This window comes from Aotus nancymaae, unplaced genomic scaffold, assembly GCF_030222135.1.
Source record: "Aotus nancymaae isolate 86718 unplaced genomic scaffold, 86718_ANA_hifiasm-v0.15.2.pri h1tg000028l, whole genome shotgun sequence".
NCBI classification, from domain to species: domain Eukaryota; kingdom Metazoa; phylum Chordata; class Mammalia; order Primates; family Aotidae; genus Aotus; species Aotus nancymaae.
In genome coordinates, this window is record NW_026988441.1 from 29,100,311 (window position 1) to 29,120,037 (window position 19,727).

Genomic DNA, 19,727 nt, shown 5'->3' on the forward strand with positions numbered 1-19,727 from the left:
ACTAACAGACTGAAGGACCAATAGACTGTCCAGTGATCAGGGTTTTCTTACAAACCGTGCACACAGCGTGACGCCTGCACTCGTGGAAATCACGATGAAGGAACAAGCTTTTCTGTCATCTCTCCGCCTGGCACATGGTACATTCTGATGCCCCATACTCCCATCTGGGACTTGTCTGTCCCGGGGCTCCCAGAGGTTTCTAGAACCCTGTTAGTCCTCTGTGCCTAGAAGTGGCTCTGACATGTGAGGCCAGGACAGGAGAACCTGAGGCTACTTCCTTCTGTCCTCTGGGCGGCCAGCGCAGCTAGAATCCAGGGGACCGCTAGATCAGGCTGGTTTCTGGACGTTGGAGGAAAGGGAGGCCCTGGGTGGGTCACTCAACCTCCCCGAGCCTGTTTCCCTGCTTGACCATGTACCCACTTGGGCCTGGCAGGTGGGTGTGTGGGTGAAGCGCCTTGCACAGCAACGTGCTGTGTGTGGTCTGTAGCCCCCTTCCCCACCCTGGGACACAGGGACCAGGACATAGGATTCTGCCAAGGGCACCTTTTCCAGGAAAGACAGAGGCTGGGCCCGAGGTGGCTGCACACATTCAGGGAGTCATTCATGATGTGCTTTTCTCCCGGTGAGATCACCGTTTAATGGAAATCTTTTCCGTTAAAAAATGTCAGTGTGCAGGGAGTTGAACTTCAAAGAGGGCTCTAGGGTCCTCTGTGGGTCGTCGCTGTATGGGACCAAATGCGAGTTTGGATCTGAGTCATGTGTGGGTTTCGGTGCTCTCTTGTCTTCTAGAGGCTGCAGTTTTCAAATTCCATGGGAGCTGCTTGTTTTGCTTTGTTTAAATCTCGATTGAAGTGAAATTGACATTTGGTGCGGCCAGCACATGGTGTGGGTGCACGGGCAGACAGATGTTGACCCGGTAGTCACAGGTGGACTCCTCTGCCTGGGAACCTGCAGCGGTTCCTCGAGGGAGAGTTCCGGTTATGGCATACACCGAGTAGCCCACGGTTGGCCATGTCTCAAAGCGACATATTCAGTTCTCTCCCCATCTAAGCCAGAAAGCGTACTCTGGCCACCAAGGGTCATCCCCTGGGGCACGCATGGAGCTTTGGTGTGGGCGCTGACTTCTCCTTGCCTGGAGGTCTTTTCTAGAGAGGTGTATCATCAAGGTGTTAAATAACCAGCAGGTGTCTGTTTGGAGGAGAAGAAACTGGTTTCTTTCAGGCAGATGCAGCACAGACCCGTCAGGCCGCCGAAACCTGTCAGTTAGAGTTAGGTTAAAGTTAGCTGCCGCACACACCTCCCCCAGGTAAACAATGGTGTATTTTTTGCAACGGACCGGAGATCAAGATCAGTCAGAGCTCACCGCTGAAGAGTTTCTAGGTAAAAGTTGTTGATTTGCAAAGAGAGAAACAGATTTTTTTTTAAGTGCAGGAAATGGCTGTGTGGGTGTCAGTGATTGGGCCTCAGCCCCGCTGTGATAGTGGGATCCTGCGACCGGCCCCACCCTTGCCACTTCCTGCCAGTACGCCCCTGCGTTGCGGTTCCTGCCTGCAGCGCCCAGTGACACCAGCCAGCGCACCTCCACCGCTAACCAGCCAGTCACCTTTAACCTCTCCCCAATTTAATGATTATTTTATTACTGCTAATGACCTTTTCACCTCCTAAACAAAGCCACCTGGATGATGGGGCTGAGCATGATGTCTTTGCCCATTCCCCACAGTCTCACTGACAGCAGCTTTTCCCTAAATGACGTGAGATCCAGTTTAACCAGTGGCTGTCCTGTTTGATTCAAACAGCTCTGTCATCAAGAGAAGAAAACAAAAGTCATTCTTCCCCTTGCAAACAAGCCCCTCCCGCACCCGTGTGTGGCGTCCACCCAGGGTGGCCATGGGTTCTTGATTGCCCTGCGGGGGATGCCACACAGGATGCAGCCTCCGAGGAAGCTCGGAGGTCCTAAGTGCCGCCAGCTCCCCCGTTCCTCTGAAATGCCAGGCCAATATCGAAACCAGGGTGGTCAGTGACCTCGCCCCATCATGTGCCCATGTGGGTCCCAAACCTTTTTGTTGATTGCACAAGATCCACTTTAAAAATGGCATCTCCATTTGAACTGTGCGGTTAGCACCTCAGCCTTGAACTTTACTTTAATTCCGTTCCCACGATGATCTCTGAGAGACAATCCGCTGGGTACATGTGAAGTTCTAGAATGGATCAAGTGGTTCTACCATCTCGAGGGGCCTGGAAAATTCCAGCACTTGCCTGCCAGCCAGGATCGGGAGGGGGTCCTAAGGAGCCTGAAACTCCCAACCTGGTAGAGTCCCTCTTTCCTGCCCACACCCCCAGCCCCCAGCCCCCAACACTGTTGTGGTCAAGGAAGCTTCAGGGCTTCCGTCTGAGCCCTCTGGATGGCCTGTCATAAGGCTGAGTGGGACCCGCTGACGGTGCCAAGGAAGGGTCCCACTCTGAGAGGGAGGAATGTCAGCCTCATACGTTTAAACTGACTGCAGGCAGATTGCCGTTTGGAGCACTTTCTGTTCTGTAAAGACCACTGAGTTTGAAAATAGAAGCATTTGCCTACCTGGGCACACACCCACCCTTCTGTACCCGAAGAGGCCGATAGAGTGGGTGTCGTGTGACTCAGTTATCACTGGCGTTCAGTGGGGTGCAAATGCTGGAGGCTGGGGTCCCAGCAGGGGGCCTGGGGGGCTGCAGGGTGGGGTGAAGGGGCAGAGGGGCTGGGTTCCCGCCCCAACATCTGAGTATAGGTGTGAACGGATGGGAGCCGCTGCCCTGGGGATGTCGGGTGTACCTGCCTCCAGAACACCCCAACCCCTCGCTTGGCAGAGGCTCCACCTAAGGGCGGTGAGGGCCAGCACAGATGCCTCAGAAGGGGGCTCTGGCTGCAGCTCCAAGCACCTCCTCCCTGCTTTTCTGGTGGGGTGGATATGGCCCCTGTCTTTCATCTCTCCCATTCAAAGCCCTGAGTCAGCTCCCCGCGCCTGCCACTGCTAACTGCAAAACAGCACACGGAGGCGGATGATGGGGGATCTGACCTGACACCTTCCCAAGTGTCCCCCACCATGGGGGCTCCTGGTGGGCTCTGCGCCTCACTTCCTCCTCTCCCAGGGGCTCTTTTGGGTCCTTCTGCTCTGGTGCACGCATGACCCCTAACCAGCTCAGACTCCTGCACGGCATTCTCAGGGATTTTGTTAAATGTGGGCAAGGCGCCTCCCTGCCCTTTGTAGAGGTGGCATCTGCAACATTGGTACTCTCTGTAGGGAGAAACAAAGCTGGGCCCCCTTGCCCCGTCAGGCTCATGCACACCTGGCTCAGGTATAGATAGCATCTCCCTTAGAAATCCTCCCAGAGGACGGGGCTGACACCCAGGGTGTTCATGCAGGGTATGTCAAAGGTGTCTGCCAGAGAACAAATTCAATTTTTCAAAAAAACCAGAATTGTGACACCTGCCAGTCTGTATTATTTTTGTCGTGAAGACTGGCTTGTGATTTGTAAATTCATTGCCAAATCATGTACCCCACCCTACACACACACACACACACACACACACACACACACACACACACACACACACGTTTTATTTTCTTCCAGGGCTGGTGCAGCCCCAGCCTGGCAGGTTTTATGTAAATGTCATGGGTGCATTTTGTGGTAACGTCTAGAAAATGGTTATTTCTCACTTCAAATGATATTTGCTTTTTGAGGACCCCCAAAGCACAGCACCTTTACCCCCCTTTCTTCTTTTTCATTTAATGGCAGGATGAGGCCACAGCCATCGGGCTCGGCAGCCCCCTGCCCACCTCCCACACCTCACAGGCAGGAAAACACATCGGCCAGTAGTGGCTCATAGTAAATATTTGTTCAGCTTTTCTCAACAATGCAGAACCAAACCTCATCCTGTTCCCTTCAATACATGAAGCAGATTTTCTTAAAATTCGGTAAATATTTTTAGTGGAAAATCTCAATGCTGCGATCGCGGGGACCTCAGATTCTTATCTCCCGGGGCTGTGCTTCTCGACACAGCTTTGATCTGAGGCAGAGTGCGCGCAGGGCTGGCGCCTGCAGGATTCCCGCCTGCAGGATTCCCAGCTGCAGGTCCCTTACGTGGTCCCATGTGTCGCATTGTAGAAAAACGAACTCCCCTCACGCGTCTTAGATGGGAGCCAGACAAAGACGTTGATGTGTGGTGGGGAAAAGCCCTCTTTTTCAAGATGAGTTCCCGAGTGATGATGAATTTTAGAACCTGTGCTGTTTTCTCTCTTTCTCCCCTCTCCCCAAAGCTAAGCTTTCTTGCTGGCAGGATGGGGAAGGAGGAACAAGACGTATGTCAGTGGCCTTGGCTCGGCTGGAGTGGTGCCCTCCCAGGCTACTGCTCTCCTATGCAATGTGACTCTCAGAATCCTGGCAGTTGTATGGGCATCTGTGTTGTGTAGGATGAATGACAGTTGTGTGGGATCACCTGTTGTGTAAGGTGAATGACAGTTGCGTGGGTCTCTGTTGTGTAGGGTGAATGACGGTTGTGTGGGCATCTGTGTTATGTAGGGTGAATGATGGTTGTGTGGGATCACCTGTTGTGTGGAATGAATGACAGTTACGTGGGTGTGCATGTTTTGCAGGATGAACGGGAAATGTGTGGAATCACCTGTTGTGTAGGGTGAATGACAGTTGTGTGGGTGTCTGTGTTCTGCAGGATAAATGACAATTGTGTGGGCATCCTCTGTTGTATAGGGTGAAAGAGTTGTGTGGGCCTCCCGTTGTATAGGATGACAAGAGTTGTGTGAGTGTCTATGTTGTGCAGGATGAATGACAGTTGTGCGGGCCTCTCTTGTTGTATAGGATGACGAGAGTTGTGTGGGTGTCCATGTTGTGCAGGATGAATGACAGTTGTGTGGGCATATTCTGTTGTGTAGGATGAATGAGAGTTGTGTGAGTGTCCATGTTGTGCAGGATGAATGATAGTTGTGTGGGCCTCTCGTTGTATAGGATGACGAGAGTTGTGTGGGTGTCCATGTTGTGCAGGGTGAATGACAGTTGTGTGGGCATATTCTGTTGTGTAGGATCAATGAGAGTTGTGTGGGTGTCCATGTTGTGCAGGATGAATGACAATTGTGTGGGCATCTCCTGTTGTGTAGGATCAATGATGCTTGTGTATGTGTGTCCCCTGTTGTGTAGGATCCATGATAGTTGTGTGTGTGTGTGTCCTGTTGTGTAGGATCAATGATAGTTGTGTGTGTATGTCCACTGTTGTGTAGGATGAGTGACAGTTGTGTGAGTGTTCGATGTTGCATAGGATAATAGCAAAGGTAGGCAGCTGTCCTGACCACAAACTCTTGTTTTGTATTGTTTTGTTTTGTTTTGTTTTTATATTTACCTCTCATCTACAGAACTGCGTTTTCCAAGTACAGCACTAAACTACTGAACTGTATAAACAGAACCTAGTCAGGATGAAACACACACACACACACACACACACACACACACACACACTTCTCTCTCTCTCTCTCATGTTTATTTCTAATATTTTTCCTAATCAGACTGATTGAGACCCTATATTATCCGAACTTCTTATTCTCTTCCTAAGCAAAAAATCTAAACCAAGAGAGTTTCCCTCCCAGGGTTTTTACAGCATTCACCATTTTTAGGGTTTGCAAGGGTGTATATTTCTATCCCATTGTTGTTGTTGTTTGCACCCAGCTCTTGAGGATGCTTTAAGCAAAGCGAGATAGAAAAGTCAGAATCTTGAAAAAGTTTGCTGACCAAGAACGATAGTGCAGCAGAGCCCGCCCCCTCACTACCCCGATCCCAGTTGCTAGGGATGTGCGCCGCTTTGAGAAGAAGCTTGAGAAATAAGAGAATTAAAGAAATTTCTATCAGGGTGGAGCCGGCCACCGAGTTTTTTTTTTTTTTTTTTTTTTTTAACAGCACACTGTGGTAAACCATTTGGTTCATATTGTTTTTGCTAAAGTCAGTCCTGTGTGTGGTTTCGGTATACCGCTTGGGTAACTGTTGAAACTGCTGTGGTTTGAAAATAAGTTCTATTTTGCCTTTTCTTCAATCTTGTATCCCTTGCCCCCTGTTAATAAAGTCTCCCTGTGGTAGGCAGTCAGCATCCCCAAGAGGGTCTTTTAATTTCATTTATCTTTATTCATTCTCATCTGCTGTGGGCCCCGGTTCCCGTCACAGATATCTAGGAATGATGGCATCAAACCAGTTCCCAGGTATCATCCTGGCACCTGGTTTGATGCCATCGTTTTCAGACATTTCTATACCAACTATTTTGGGTTTTGTTTTCATGATTGCCGACCGCTTTTCTGAAACACGCATCAGTAAAGCTCTCTCCTTACTCATGTTTTCTGGAGCCACGAAAAAGTATAAAACCCTGGCGTGGGTGCGTTGCAGAAGAGTTTGCTTCAGGGCCTGAAGGCAGATTAAAGTTACTTTGTCACGTTTGCGATAAGCTACACCTCAGAAAATCGGAAAAAACGATTAAGGAGTTAGCAGAAGTGGTTACATAAAAGCAGGAACTAGACCTACAGAGTTTGAAAAATAGCCGCTAAAAATAAATCGCTGTGCAAAAGTGGGAAGTTTGGGCCGAGGGCCGTGGCCCTGCAGTGATGCCCGTGCCTTTCTTTGCCCAAAGCCTCCAGTCACCAGCAAGGTCAAAAGCCGGACCAGGCACTGGCCGGCCTCGCACGTGTCAGGTCCAAAATCGCCTCAACCCAAAGCACAAACACTGACAACCAAGAAAAAAACCGTTGTTTTTTTTTTTCCTTCTGAAAACAAGAAGCCAGCAGTTGATGTGCCCTGGTTTCATATTACCATAGTCATGACTTCTAAATAACAACGGTTTCGGCAACAGAGCAAAACCAGGCACAGGCATTTCTTGGTGTGAACGAAGCTTTTCATCTCTCCGATCATCTCTTTGCGTATCAGAAACCTCAGCTTGAAATGGTAGGAGGCGGGATTCTTAACCACTCCTCCCAAAAACCATTTTTTTTAAACCCCCCAAACCAAAGGAGGAAGGTCTTTATTGAACTGAAGAAGAAAAGCCACTCAAAAGCGACTGATTTATTTGAACCTTCTGTACTGTGACGGTCGCTCTTAGGGGCCTGGCTGGGGCGTCCTTCCCTTACACCCCCACTGCCCCCCCAGATACTTGCAGGTCTGCCTCAGGTGATCATTCCTGTAGGAACTGCTTCGAGAAAGCAAGCAGTGTCCACCCTGGACTTGCTGCGGGTCCTGGGGGCTACACCGGGTCCTGGGACTTTGAGCTTCTGCCCTGGAAACACTTCCTGTGTCCTCTGCTAGAATCTGGCCATTTGGTCCATATCATGTATCATGTAGGTATTCGAGGAAAAACTGAAACACCCAAGCACGTACAGTAACATTGCTCTTTCCTGTAAACCAGGAAGGCAGATGCCTTTATTCCCTTTCCCTCCCCAGGGTGTTTCTCCAAAGGGCCCCAGGTCCCTGGAGACCCGTGGAATCTGTAATAGGCGACACCTGGTTCACCAGGACCTCCTGAAGCCCACTGTGTGCCGAGCTCTGGGCTGGAGAGCACCAGGGATGTGGGACGGTATTGGCTGGTGTTTGTGGTGTGCTGGGTCCAGCATTCACAGAGCTGAGCCTTGGCTGTGGCAGAGGCCATTGCCACGAGAAGCAGACAGAGTGGTGGGGGACCCTGAGGGAGGGGAGACTTCCCCATGGAGGGAGAGGCTGGGCAGAGGCAGGCAGGGGCTCCAGAGACTGGTGGAGGTCACTGTCACTACCCCCTGTAAACCCACAGGCTGGGGTGCAGGACACTATCTCACTGTTCCCCTGGGCGCCCCTGCCTGTGGCCTTGGTGGCTCCCTGCTCACACCTGCTCTGTCTCAGCCTAAACAGCAGACACTGATTATCTTGCAGTTCTAGAGGCTCAACGTCTAAGATCAAGGCGTCAGTCGGGGGTTGGTTTCTTCTGAGGCCTCTCCTTGGCTTGGCGCGTCTTCACGTGGCTGTTTCTGTGTGTGTGGGTCTGTGTCCTGAGCTCTTTTGGTGAGGACGGTCATTGACTCTGACTTCATTTTAACTCCATTACCCATTTAAATATTCTGTCTTCAAGTACGGTCATATTCTAAGGCACAGGGGTTAAGACTTGAACATATATATGGACGATTGTTGGGACACAGCCCTTTGCTTAGATTAGGAAACTGAGGCTGAGAACAGCTGGTGCAAGGCTGGGGGGGTGGCCGCCATGCCCCCCACCGTCTTCCAGGGCCACTCCCAGCCCCAGGTCTGGGCTGCAGAGCTAAACGCAGGCATGCTGGGGAAGGGGCTGCAGTTTCTTCCCTGAGAAGGCCACTGCCTGTGATGGCCTTCCAGTTGGGAGTGCCTTCCTGGCAGATGGACGAGGCATAGCCAGGAAAGAAGCTCTGGGTTTGGGGGTTCCTGGGGAAGTTCTGGGTTTGGGGGTTCCTAGACGAGGCTGGGGTGTCATCCCTGAGCAGGGGGAAGCTTTCAAGAAGTCTGGGCAGGGTGCTGGGACCGGTCTGTGCTAAGCGGCCACTTTGCTGGGTGGGTTTGGCTCACAGGGAAGGGAGCCGAGCTGGTGGGTTAGCCAGTAGGGATACAAGGCTTCGAGGGGCGGGAGGGTGGGGGTGAGGGGCCCTTGCCCACCCTCCATCCTGCTCAGCAGCCCCAGGGAGCCCCCTCTGCTCCCTGGTGGACAGCCTGGGATTGACCCCTCCCACCAGAGCTGGCTGCCCCTCCCTTTGGAGAGGAAAGGGGTCGGGCACCTCCAGGAGACCCAGCAGTGAGGCCTTGGCTTCCCCTTGGCTCATGCCTCAGGAATGGCCCTGCGGGGGAGGCAGCCTCGAGGTTAGGGTGGGAGGTAGTTCTTCAAGGCCAGCAGAACCAGGAAGGTGGGGGTCAGGGAGGAGGAGGCTTCAGTAGAGCTGAAGGTGGGAGGGGCACCTGGGGATAGAGAAGCGAGACACCTAGAAAGCTCGGGTGTGGGGACTGCCCTGAGAGGGCAGGCACTGCCCCTGTGGGGAAGGGTCTCCAGCATGGCTTGTCCACAGGTTTTGGCAAAGGTGGTCTGTGTGGGCCCCTTCCAGATCCCAGCGCCCCTTTTGCTAACTGGACCTTGGGGCTGACCGTGAATTGATTTGAGGCCACAGCGGGAGACTGATGCCAGGCCTCTCCCTCCCACCTTTTTCATAGAAAGTGAGAGTGGGAGTCCTAATAGAGCCCAGGACAGCTTGCCCTCCCACCCCGAGGAGGAGCCTCTTAGATGGACTCACACAGATGAAGAGTCTGGAAAAGTCTCCCGCAGCCAGTGGCCAAAGGTCAGCCAAGGATGCCACGGCGACCCTGGTGGAACCTCGTGGGGACAGGTGGAGGCAGACAGGCAGGCTGCAGGGGTTTGTCTCCCAAGTCCTGTGCAAACCTTGGGAAGGAAGGCTGTTTTTCCTTGAATACGCGAAGAGGAAACAGCAGTCCTTATGCTGTCCCACCAGCTCCAGCTGATGCAGAACTGCCAGTTGAGAGACAAGTGAGCTTCCGTTTCCAGAAGCAGGGCTACAGGCAAGCAGGGCGACAGGCCAGGTTCTCACCGGGCCACATTGGGCATGGCAGTGCAGGACACTGGGTGGGAGCAGACCCCTGGGGTCCCAGGAATGTCACTTGTTTGGCACCCTTCTCATTTCCACTTCACAGATAAGGACACCAAGGCCAGCTGGGAGGAGGCAATTACCCTTGCCAAGGCCCAGAGCTAAAGGTGGCAGATGCGGGCTGTGGCCCCGGAGCCCACAGGGACACCTGGAGCCTCAAAAATGAGGCCTGGGGTGGTTGATCTGCTGGGGGAGCAGAGGGAACGGCTTTAGATCTGGGCGTGGAGAGGGACTGAGGCTGGCCTGTGTGAGCTCGTCCTGCCGGAGGAGGAAGGCAGTTGTCCTGGGCTCAGGTGGTGCACGGGGCAGGTGCGGCTTGGGGCCAGAGTGCTCTCTGGAAGTGCAGCCAGAGGTCCAGGGTCAACCCTGGAGGGGCAGGTGGTTCTTGGTTTCTTTCTAAACATTAGCTTCAAAACTTTCTGAGTTAATACATTGGAATCGTGTTACATATTATTGAGCCTCCGGTCTGGGGTGCTCCATGGACCACAGTGAATGTCTGCCGTGACCACCCAGGGCCCCCGTTGGGCAAATAGAGGGGTATCAGACAGGAGCATGGAGTTAGTCCAGCTGGCCTGCAAAACTGCAGATGCTGGAAGGCCCCTTAGGTGGGACCTCCCATCGCCAAGCAGATCTTGACAGGCCTCTGCTTCTTGGTGGAATATTCTGGTACATTGGCAGGATGCATTGGGAAAAGCCATGCGTCCTCAGGCCACATCCCTCATGCCTTTTCCTTTTCCTCCACTTCTGAACACTTCTTTCTCACCTCCCTGTCAAGATACGGCTTGCTGGGACCCGGTCATCCTGGCGTTCCCTGCTTGGCAGAAGCCCAGAAGGGCCCAGACAAACCCTGCCCCTTGGAGCCACCAACACCAGAGGGGCAGAAGTGGGGGCTAAAAAAGAACTTAAGGCCAGGCGCAGTGGCTCAAACACTTTGGGAGACTGAGGTAGGGAGATTGCTTAAGGCCAGGAGTTCGAGGCTAGCCTGGGCAACATGGCAAAACTCCGTCTCTACCAAAAAAAAAATAATTAGACAGGCATGGTGGCTCATGCCCATAGGAGGCCGAGGTGGGAGGACCCCTTGAGCCCTGGGGGCCAAGGCCACAGTGAACCATGGTTGCACCACTGCACTCCAGCCTAGGCAACAGAGAGAGGCTCCGTCTCAAAAAAAAGAACTTAAACCCCAGCATGGCAGAGCTGTATGCAGACCTTCATAACTAACGCGCCTCATAACCATACCACGTTATGAAACTAATCTCTCCTTTTCATTTGCAAGTAACTCCCCCGCTCCTTTTTTTTTTTTAACTGTTAGAAGCTTGCAGTGTATTTTTCTGCTCAGCCATGATTTTGAAAAACGGTATGTTAATAAATGTGTCGCCATGCTACAATGAATCTGTTCGAAACGTACCTGCATGCAAACTGTTTCAGGACGACTCAAGTTTGAGCTGCTCTGTGTGTGTTGTGTTTGGGAGTCATCTGAATTGTTTTTCCTGTGTCGTTCACAACCTGTTAAGCCCCTGGGATAAAGCTGATTAAAACTGGGATTCCCCAGGGTACCCCCGTCCCATCTGTTAGCTGCGTTCCAAGCTCTTCCCAGAGAGGCTGCGCCCACCGGCATTGTGCTCTGTCCGGGTGAGTAACTCATATTTCTTTCTTTCTCCTTTTTTTCTCCTGAACTTTCCAGGTAAAAGTACACCTGTAAGCCAGCTTGGTTCCACAGACTTTCCCGAGGCCCCTGATCCATTCCAGCCACTCGGGGCTGACAGCGGCGACCCGTTCCAAAGTAAAAAGGGGTTTGGGGACCCGTTTAGTGGAAAAGACCCATTTGTCCCCTCCTCTGCAGCTAAACCTTCTAAGGCCTCTGCCTCGGGCTTTGCAGACTTCACCTCTGTAAGTTGAGTTCTCTCCCCACCGGGCCACCCTCCAACCCTCCGCTTGCAGCCTTCCTGGGGTTTTTGTCTTCTTTTTAAGGCAGACCTCCCAGCTTCTCTAGCCTCTTGGTACCTCACACTCTCTGTCCCTCGAGTTATTTATTCCACACTGCCGCTTCTGTAAGAAGAACAGTTTCTCAATAAAAAAAAACAAAAACAGCCGCGGTTTGGATGCTCGATCATACAGGCACGGTATTCTTCCAGCAGGGAGGCGGGACGTGTCTGTCCTTCACAGTAGATTCTTTGTATTGTTTCTGTCGCACCGAGGCTGTTGTGTTCACTGATTTTTGGAAGCCAAGATGTCAAGCACTTCCGAAGTATGAAAAGAAGATTGCAAAAGTTACATTAGGGTTCCGCCGTCCCCCAAAAAAGTCCTTTGCGCACAAGTTCTCACAGTCCCGCTCAGTGCGTTTTGTGCCACAGATACAAATTGAAGGACTTCAGGCAGATCACAGCAGGGAAGAGCAATTTGATTTTTTTTTTAAGCTTGTTAAGTTCAGTTACCAGCTCCAGTGAAAAAAGAAATGCAGTCTAGAACAACCACTCTGGAAGCTAAGACAAAAAGAGCTCAAAAAAGCCATTTAGCAAAGTTAAGTGCCTTTTGAGAAGCAAATCCCGGGATTTTGAAAGCCTGGCTTTGTTTTTCTCTGGGTGAAAAATATTCCAGATTGTAAGCGGCTTTGAGGAGTTTTCCGTAGCTTCCTTAATATATGAAATCTCGTTCTCTGAGAGCTTCAGGTGTCATCTTCCCAGATTGGTTTTACTGTGTGTTACACCCCCACTTTCTTCCTTCGAGCTTGTGAGTTCCTTCACCATTAGGTGTGAGACGTGTTATTTATAGATGCCCTAAGTCCTGGGATGTCTCTTTGAACACAAGCCCTGCCATATCAATGCACAGAAAGCACCCGATTTGTTTCTGAGCCATCTTGATGACCTCTACTGTGCACAGCTATCCTGTGGCTTATTTATCAATTTGTTTATTTCAGTCACAGGATCTCACTGTGTTGCCCAGGCTGGACTGCAATGGCACGATCATAGCTCACTTGTAACCTCAAGCGATCCTCCTGTCTCAGCCTCCTGAGTAGCTGGGGCTACAGGTGTGCAACACCATGCCAGACTAATTTTTAATTTTTTTTTGTAGAGATGGAGTCTTGCTTTGTTGCCTGGGCTGGTCTGGAACCCCTGGCCTCAAGTGATCCCCCTACCTTGGCCTCCCAAAGTGCTGGTATTACACATGACTGGCTCGTGTGGCTTATTTCAATCCCCCAAGACCCTGACTTGTTTTGTTTTTGTTTTTGAAACGGAGTCTCGCTCTGTCACCCAGGCTGGAGTGCAGTGGCACGATCTCAGCTCACTGTAACCTCCGCCTCCTGGGTTCAAGCGATTCTCTTGCCTCAGCCTCCCAAGTAACTGGGACTATAGGCATGTGCCACCACGCCTGGCTATTTTTTTTAATTTTAGTAGAGATGGGGTTTCATCATGTTGGCCGGGATGGTCTCAATCTCTTGACCTCAGGTGATCCGCCGACCTCAGCCTCCCATAATGCTGGGATTACAACAGCCACCAGGCCCGGCCAACCCTGACCTGTTTCTGGCTCTGGGTGACCCATAAATATTTTACAACTGCAGTGAGTTTGATTTTTATTGACCCTAGATGCGCATTGGGGATGTATGCAAAATGATGACGTTGTTAATAAAAACCAGAAACAAGACCTGCTTTATCTAGAGTTTCTTGAATAGCCCTTCATTTATTTTCTGGTGGAAAAATATTAAATGCTGATTAAAAAAAAACAAACAGAATTCTTCACACATGACTCAGGTACTCTGTCCTGGGTAGGGAAGAGTTAGGTAAGAGGGGTGAACGGCAGCTTGAAGAAATGACTGTTCTCTTTCTGAAATTCATAGTTCTGTTTCCTGTGGTCCTAACCCCCAAAGGGCTCGTTTTTTCTAAAACAAAAAGAAAAACCACCCAAGGTTTCAAGGTATCATTTGGCTTAACCTTTCTGGTTGTTCCAGAACAATTGTTAACTTCAGTTTTGAAACAGTGCCAGCCATTTTATCACCCTCATCTCCAGGTAGGAAATCAAATTCCACCCAGGCCTGGGTGCAGCCCTGCTGTTTTCTGGTTTTCTTTTTTCCCCTCTATTTTTTTGGTTTTTACATTTTCTTTTACTTTTTCTTTTTTTTTGAGACAGAGTGTTGTTCTTGTCGTCCAGGCTGGAGTGCAGTGGCACAATCGCGTCTCACTGCAACCTCCACTTTCTGGGTTCAAGCGATTCTCCTGCCTCAGCCTCCCAAGTAGCTGGGACTACAGGTGCCTGCCACCACGCCTAGCTAATTTTTGTATTTTTAGTAGAGATGGGGCTTCACCATGTTGGCCAGGCTGGTCTCGAACTCCTGACCTCATGATCCATCCGCCTTGGCCTCCCAAAGTGCTTTGATTTCAGGCGTGAGCCACTGTGCCCGGCCTGGTTTTTACATTTTCAGAAGTGGGTCTCGCTCTATCACCCAGGTTGGAGTGCAGTGGTGCCATCACGGCTTCACTGCAGCCTTGACCTCCCAGGCTCAAGCAATCATCCACCTCAGCCTCCCATGTAGCTGGGACCTCAGGTGCGCACCACTGCATCTGGCTAATTTTGTTTTACTTTATTTATTTTATTTTTTAAGAGATAGGTTTTTGCCCAGGCTGGAGTACAGTGGCTAGTCACAGGCAAGATCCCACTACTAATCAGCACGGGAGTTTTGACCTAGGCCAGTTCACCCCTCCTTAGGCAACCTGATGGTCCCCCGCTCCCAGGATGTCACCATATTGATGCTGAACTTAGTGCAGATACCTGATCGGCATAGTGCACTACAGCCCAGAACTCCTGAGCTCAAGCAGTCCTCCCACCTGTCTCCCGAGTAGCTGGGACTATAGGCACGCGCCACCGCGCCCAGCTGCATCTGGCTAATTTTAAAATGTTCTTGTAGAGACAAGATCTCACTTTATTACCCAGGTTGGGCTTTGAACTCTGGGCTCAAACAATCCTTCTGCCTTGGCCTCCCAAAGTGTTAGGATTACAGGCATGAGCCCCTGCGCCCGGCCTGTTTTCTGTTTAAAATCACTTTTCCCACTGCAAATACCCGTTTTTTCCAGAGGAAATTATTAGATAGCGCACTTCAGCCACTCTGAAGGAATGGGGTGAGGACAGGACCCTTAATTGTTTTTGTTTGTCTCCTTGGGTCGAATCATTGTTTAAAATCATCCATGACCAGCCCTCCTCTGGGTACTCGAGATGTCTCTCCGTGTTTATGGCATTCAGGGGGCTCCGCCGATCGGCCCGTGGTTTCTGGGTTCACTGGATCTGGAATATTTGTGCTAACTTAGTAGAGGGTACAGCTGCTTCCTCTGGTTTGAATACTTCCACTTCCCTGAGCAAATGCCAAGAGGGCTCTGACTGCCCCGCGGATTGGCAGCATGACTTTCAGCGCAGACGTTCTGAGACTGATGTCCAGGCTGCGTTTTCACCTGTGCAGGGGCAGCCCCATCCACATTGGCAGTCAGGGGAGCCCAGGTCACCCGCACCTCACTTGGGGAGGTGGTGCCCTGGCTGTGCCTCTCCAGAACCCTCTAATTTACAAGCCCCGAATTTCCATCAGTGGATTATTTGTGCTTGTGGCGGTTCCCGGGAAACTTCTTCCCTCTCTGGTATTTCTTTAAAAGCAGGCCTGTCTGTCTCAGGCAAACGTGTTCATTAGGAAGTGGCATTTCTAGGTTAGCAGAGTGGTTGTTTTGGAAGTTCGCATTAAGAGCAGTGCAAATATCAGATCAGCTAAGCCGTGCTTTGAATTATTGAAGGAGTTGGATGCAATTTCAATGTCAGAACAAGTGAATGGGAGGTGGTTACACGTGTCCTGCGCACGGTGCGGTGGAAGTGCCATCAGACGCCTTGGAGCGCAGGTGTCTGTTCCTAGTGAGGACAGGTGCCAGGTGCCTCCCGGGCTGTCCTATCACCCAGCGTGCTGAGCTGTCTGAACTGTGGATTTCCAAGAGGCTGCCGACAGGAACCACTTACCATGCACCCTGAGCAGGCAGGCCTCGTGAGGGCCGTATCTCGGAAGGGCAGTGTCCCGCTCCTGCGGTGTCACAGTTCCATGGTAGTGCCAGAGGGAAGCAAAAATCAGAGCTGGTATGAATCCCAGCTGCTATTGGTTTCGCTGTGGCCACACCCACAGGCAGCCAGACTGTGGCCCACGTGACCCACCCAGATCCAAGAACTGGAAGGTGGCCCCACCCAGGGCTAAGACAGCAGACACAGAGGGATCCGCCTCAGAGCCCCCTTTCTGGAGAGCTCTCCCCGAACTCACAGCCCATCCTGCTTCCTAAGTGCCCGCAGACCTCACCAATGCAAGTCTCCAGTGTGGATTCGTGAGCTGACCTTGAACCAGTGGACTCTGAAGACGTTGGGAACTTTCCTACTGATATCTTTCATTTGGAAACACAGACCCGGCAAGCAGAAGGCGCTTCAGTGACACTGCAACATGGGGGCTCAGCGGGGCCAGAGAAGGCAGCGGGGGTGGGGGCTATGGTTCAGACCCAGCAGGCTGGTTACGTTGCCGCTCCCGGCTTTGATTTGGATCCGGGCGAACATTACCGTGAGCTCCCGCCCATCCCGCCCTCAAGACTGGTGGCGGTTGAGGTCCGAGTCAGCAGCGCCGTCTCCCTCCCACTGTTGTCCGCAGCACCATGGAATAATCTCTGCCTGCACTTGTTGTTTTTCCTTGTTTTCCTCCCCGTGAGGTGTTGGAAAATTCCCCAAAGTGGTGCGGGAGGTGGGGGAAACGCTTATCTGTGCCCATGGCAGTGACACCGTGGCAGGAGGGAGTTCGACCTGGAGACTCATCGGACCCCTAAGTGTTTAGCTGGGCAGCGCCTCTAAGAAGTCAAGACTCAGCCCTTCCTCCCAGAGACATCTTTTCTTGATACCGACACTCCGCCTGTCCCCCATCCGGGTCCTGAGGCCAGCTAGAGGGAGGCCTCCAGGGCTCTGCATCCTCCTCCCAACCAGGTTCCTTGCATCCACCCGCTCCTGCACCCGGCCCAGTCCCTCCAGCCCTGCCATCTGTCCCTCGTCTCTCCTGCCCCTTGCTCATGCCACCATCAAGCCGTGAAACGTCCAGACACTGCCAATCCGATCACCCAACTCACTCGCCCATGGAGCCTCCATGGGGAAATCCCAGCTCCTTTCTGAGGCCCACAAGCCCCTCAGTCTGGTTTATCCCACTCCATGCTTCGTCCTGGCGACCCCAAGGTCAGGCACTGGGCCTCACACCCAGAACCCCACAAGGACGCATCCTCCCTGTCAGCTTCAGCTGCTAGCCATGCCCCCCCGACCTGCCATGGCCTGGGGGAAAAAGTCTATAGAGTGTGAGCCACGCCTTCCCTGGCCTTAGTGTCCCCAGCTGTCAGAGGGATGAGATGACAGCAGGCCCACCTCCCTGTTGTCACACAGACCTAGTGCTATGTGTGGTGCAGAGCCGTGAGCGTTTCTGTGTGCCTCCTTCCCTGCACTCCGGGGAGCCTGCAGGGGCCTCCTCGAGAGCCTGGGTCCCAGACTGTACTGGGATTGTATATTTCTGCTCCCAAGGGCGCCTTGGGAAGAGCCACCGCTCGTGTTATCATTGGTGTTGCTCCAGCGTTGAGCAGAGAGCTGGTCAGAGGCAGTACTTCGCAGCGAGATGTTCGTAAGGGAATCCTTTAGTCTCTAAGTGGCAGCAGCTTTCCTGGGGGGGCCCGATGATGCCAGCGACCTCTCAGGGAAGTCCAGGATACAGGGACCCACCCTAGGGGAGGAGCTTGTGGGATGTGGCTTTTCTTTTCATAACTAACGTATTTTGGATCATTTGAAATCACCTATCTCAGCATCAAGATGTTTTTCTCCCTTTTTTAAGTTTTTATTTTAACTGAACATTTTAGAAAAATACCCCAAGAATAAAGATTTGACTAAATGGCAGTGTGACTGCCATGGCTTTTCTCAATGTTCTGATAGAAAATGACCCTCAGAGGGTCTCGGGGTGCTCTGAAGTACTGCATTCCCAGACTGCAGAATTAATCTGCACTGCGGGGCTTTAGAGCTGTGCGTGCTCGAACTTCCCCATCTCTGCACCTCTTGGCCACCAACATCAAGGGTTCATCCTCACTTCTCTGCGTGAGGCTGGGTGGCTGGTTTCTCTGAGGCCTAGAGGTCACAGTTAAGGTCACACTTAATCACATGCACCCTGTCCGCTCCGCCTTCCAGATGGGGGGCCTGAGCCAGGCTCTCACACCCACTGGACCCAGCCAAGACACTTTCCCCTTGCACATCGGATCCTCCACGGGGCGGTGGGCAGGCCCCTGCCCCCTCCCACACATTCCCTGTCCCCTCCCACACATTCCCTGCCTCCCTCCAGCCTACAGGTCCTAGCCCCAGGACCACATCACCCACTCTCCGTTTTTCCTTTGCAGTTTGGCAATGAGGAGCAGCAGCTGGCGTGGGCCAAGCGGGAGAGCGAGAAGGCGGAACAGGAGAGGCTGGCTCGGCTGCGGCGGCAGGAGCAGGAGGACCTGGAACTGGCCATCGCGCTCAGCAAGGCTGACATGCCCGCTGCCTAGGCGCGGGCTGTGCGTGGGCGGGACAGGGCATGGGCGGGTTCCAGAGAGGGGACAGTGCGGATGTCTACACACACACACACACACACCCACCATGTCTACACACACGCGCACGCACATACACCATGTCTACACACACGCACACACACACACCATGTCTACACATCAGCGCGCACACACACACCACACACTGTAGCCACCGTACACCAACGGCCAGGACTGGAAGTCTTGTTCAGGGTGAGCAGACTCGGCTGCAAGGCCTAGAGAAGCCCCATCTCCTGGGGAAGCCCTTACAGGGGCCATGCCCCACGTCTGCAGGTCCCTCACTCCACTTTGCCGTCCCCCCAGGGCTGACTGTGTCCAGCTCTTCCTCTGGGAAGGAACACATGCTGGTCAGCCCAGGTGAGGAAGCACCCATGGCCTCCGCGCCGCCTCCCCACTCATAGCTGCAGACATCCCCGCCCGCCCGTCCACGCATCAGTCAGACACTCCCCCAGCGGTGTATGCATTCGTTGTATAAAATGAAGTTTGAATGATTAATATAAATATTTTAATACAAAACAAGAGAAGCTTCTTTAATCTCTGTAAACACTGTTTCTCCTGCATTCGTATCAGGAAGCAGATCAACCTTGCAAAAATAGGTGGAACGTTGCTCTCTAAATCTTAAATTTTTACCTTTTTGTTTCTTTGGTATTTTTTTTTAAGAGACAGAATCTTCTCATGTTGCCCAGGCTGCCTAGACTCAAAACAATCCTCCTCTCTTAGCCTCCCAAAGTGTTGGTATTACAGGCGTGAGCCACCAAGCCCTGCCCATTTTTGTGTTTTAACCAACTTTATCTTTTAGGACAGTTTTAAATTTGCAGAAAAATTGCAAAGAAGATAGAAAGGCATAAGCCCCTTAGACAATTTACCCTATAAAAAATTTTTTTGGGACAGGGTCTGAGCTCTGTCACCCAGGGTGAAGTGCAGTGGCGTGATCTCAGCTCACCGCAACCTCTGTCCCCTAGGCTCAAGCCATCCTCCCACCTCAGCCTCTGAAAGGGCTGGGATTACAGACGTGTGCCACCGTGCCTGGCCAGTTTTAAATTTGCAGAAAGATTGCAAATATAAAAATAAATAAAACACAAAGGGTGGCCGGGGGCGGTGGCTCATGCCTGTAGTTTGGCACTTTGGGAAGCCAAGGCAGGCGGATCACAAGGTCAAGAGATCAAGACCATCCTGGCCAACATGGTGAAACCCCATCTCTACTAAAAATACAAAAATTGGCTGGGTGTGGTGGTGCATGCCTATAGTCCCAGCTACTCAGGAGGCTGAGGCAGGAGAATCACTTGAACCCGGGAGGTGGAGGTTGCAGTGAGTTGAGATCATGCCACTGCACTCCAGCCTGGGTGACAGAGCGAGATGCCTTCTCAAAAAAAAAAACAAAGGGTTTCCATAAACCCCTTAGAGAGTTTATCCTATTTTTAATATCTTACATTATGTGTTACTTACATCCCAATTAATGAACCAA

At 51.9% G+C, this 19,727-nt stretch overlaps 1 protein-coding gene across 11 annotated transcripts in view; it reads left to right on the forward strand.

The window, feature by feature from the left end:
• The window catches only part of EPS15L1 (epidermal growth factor receptor pathway substrate 15 like 1), a 121,477-nt gene extending 102,115 nt beyond the window's left edge, over window positions 1–19,362 (forward strand). For 2 of the 11 annotated variants that reach the window (XM_064381682.1, XM_064381681.1), the window contains 2 exons: window positions 11,344–11,549; window positions 18,074–19,351. In XM_064381682.1, coding sequence (XP_064237752.1) covers window positions 11,344–11,549; window positions 18,074–18,220 — 353 coding nt within the window. In that variant the 3' untranslated portion in view covers window positions 18,221–19,351. Of the gene's footprint in view, window positions 1–11,343; window positions 15,975–18,073 lie in introns of those variants that run through there. The other 9 variants (XM_064381687.1, XM_064381690.1, XM_064381685.1 and 6 more) reach the window with 7 other exon arrangements.
• Window positions 19,363–19,727: the final 365 nt, after the last annotated feature.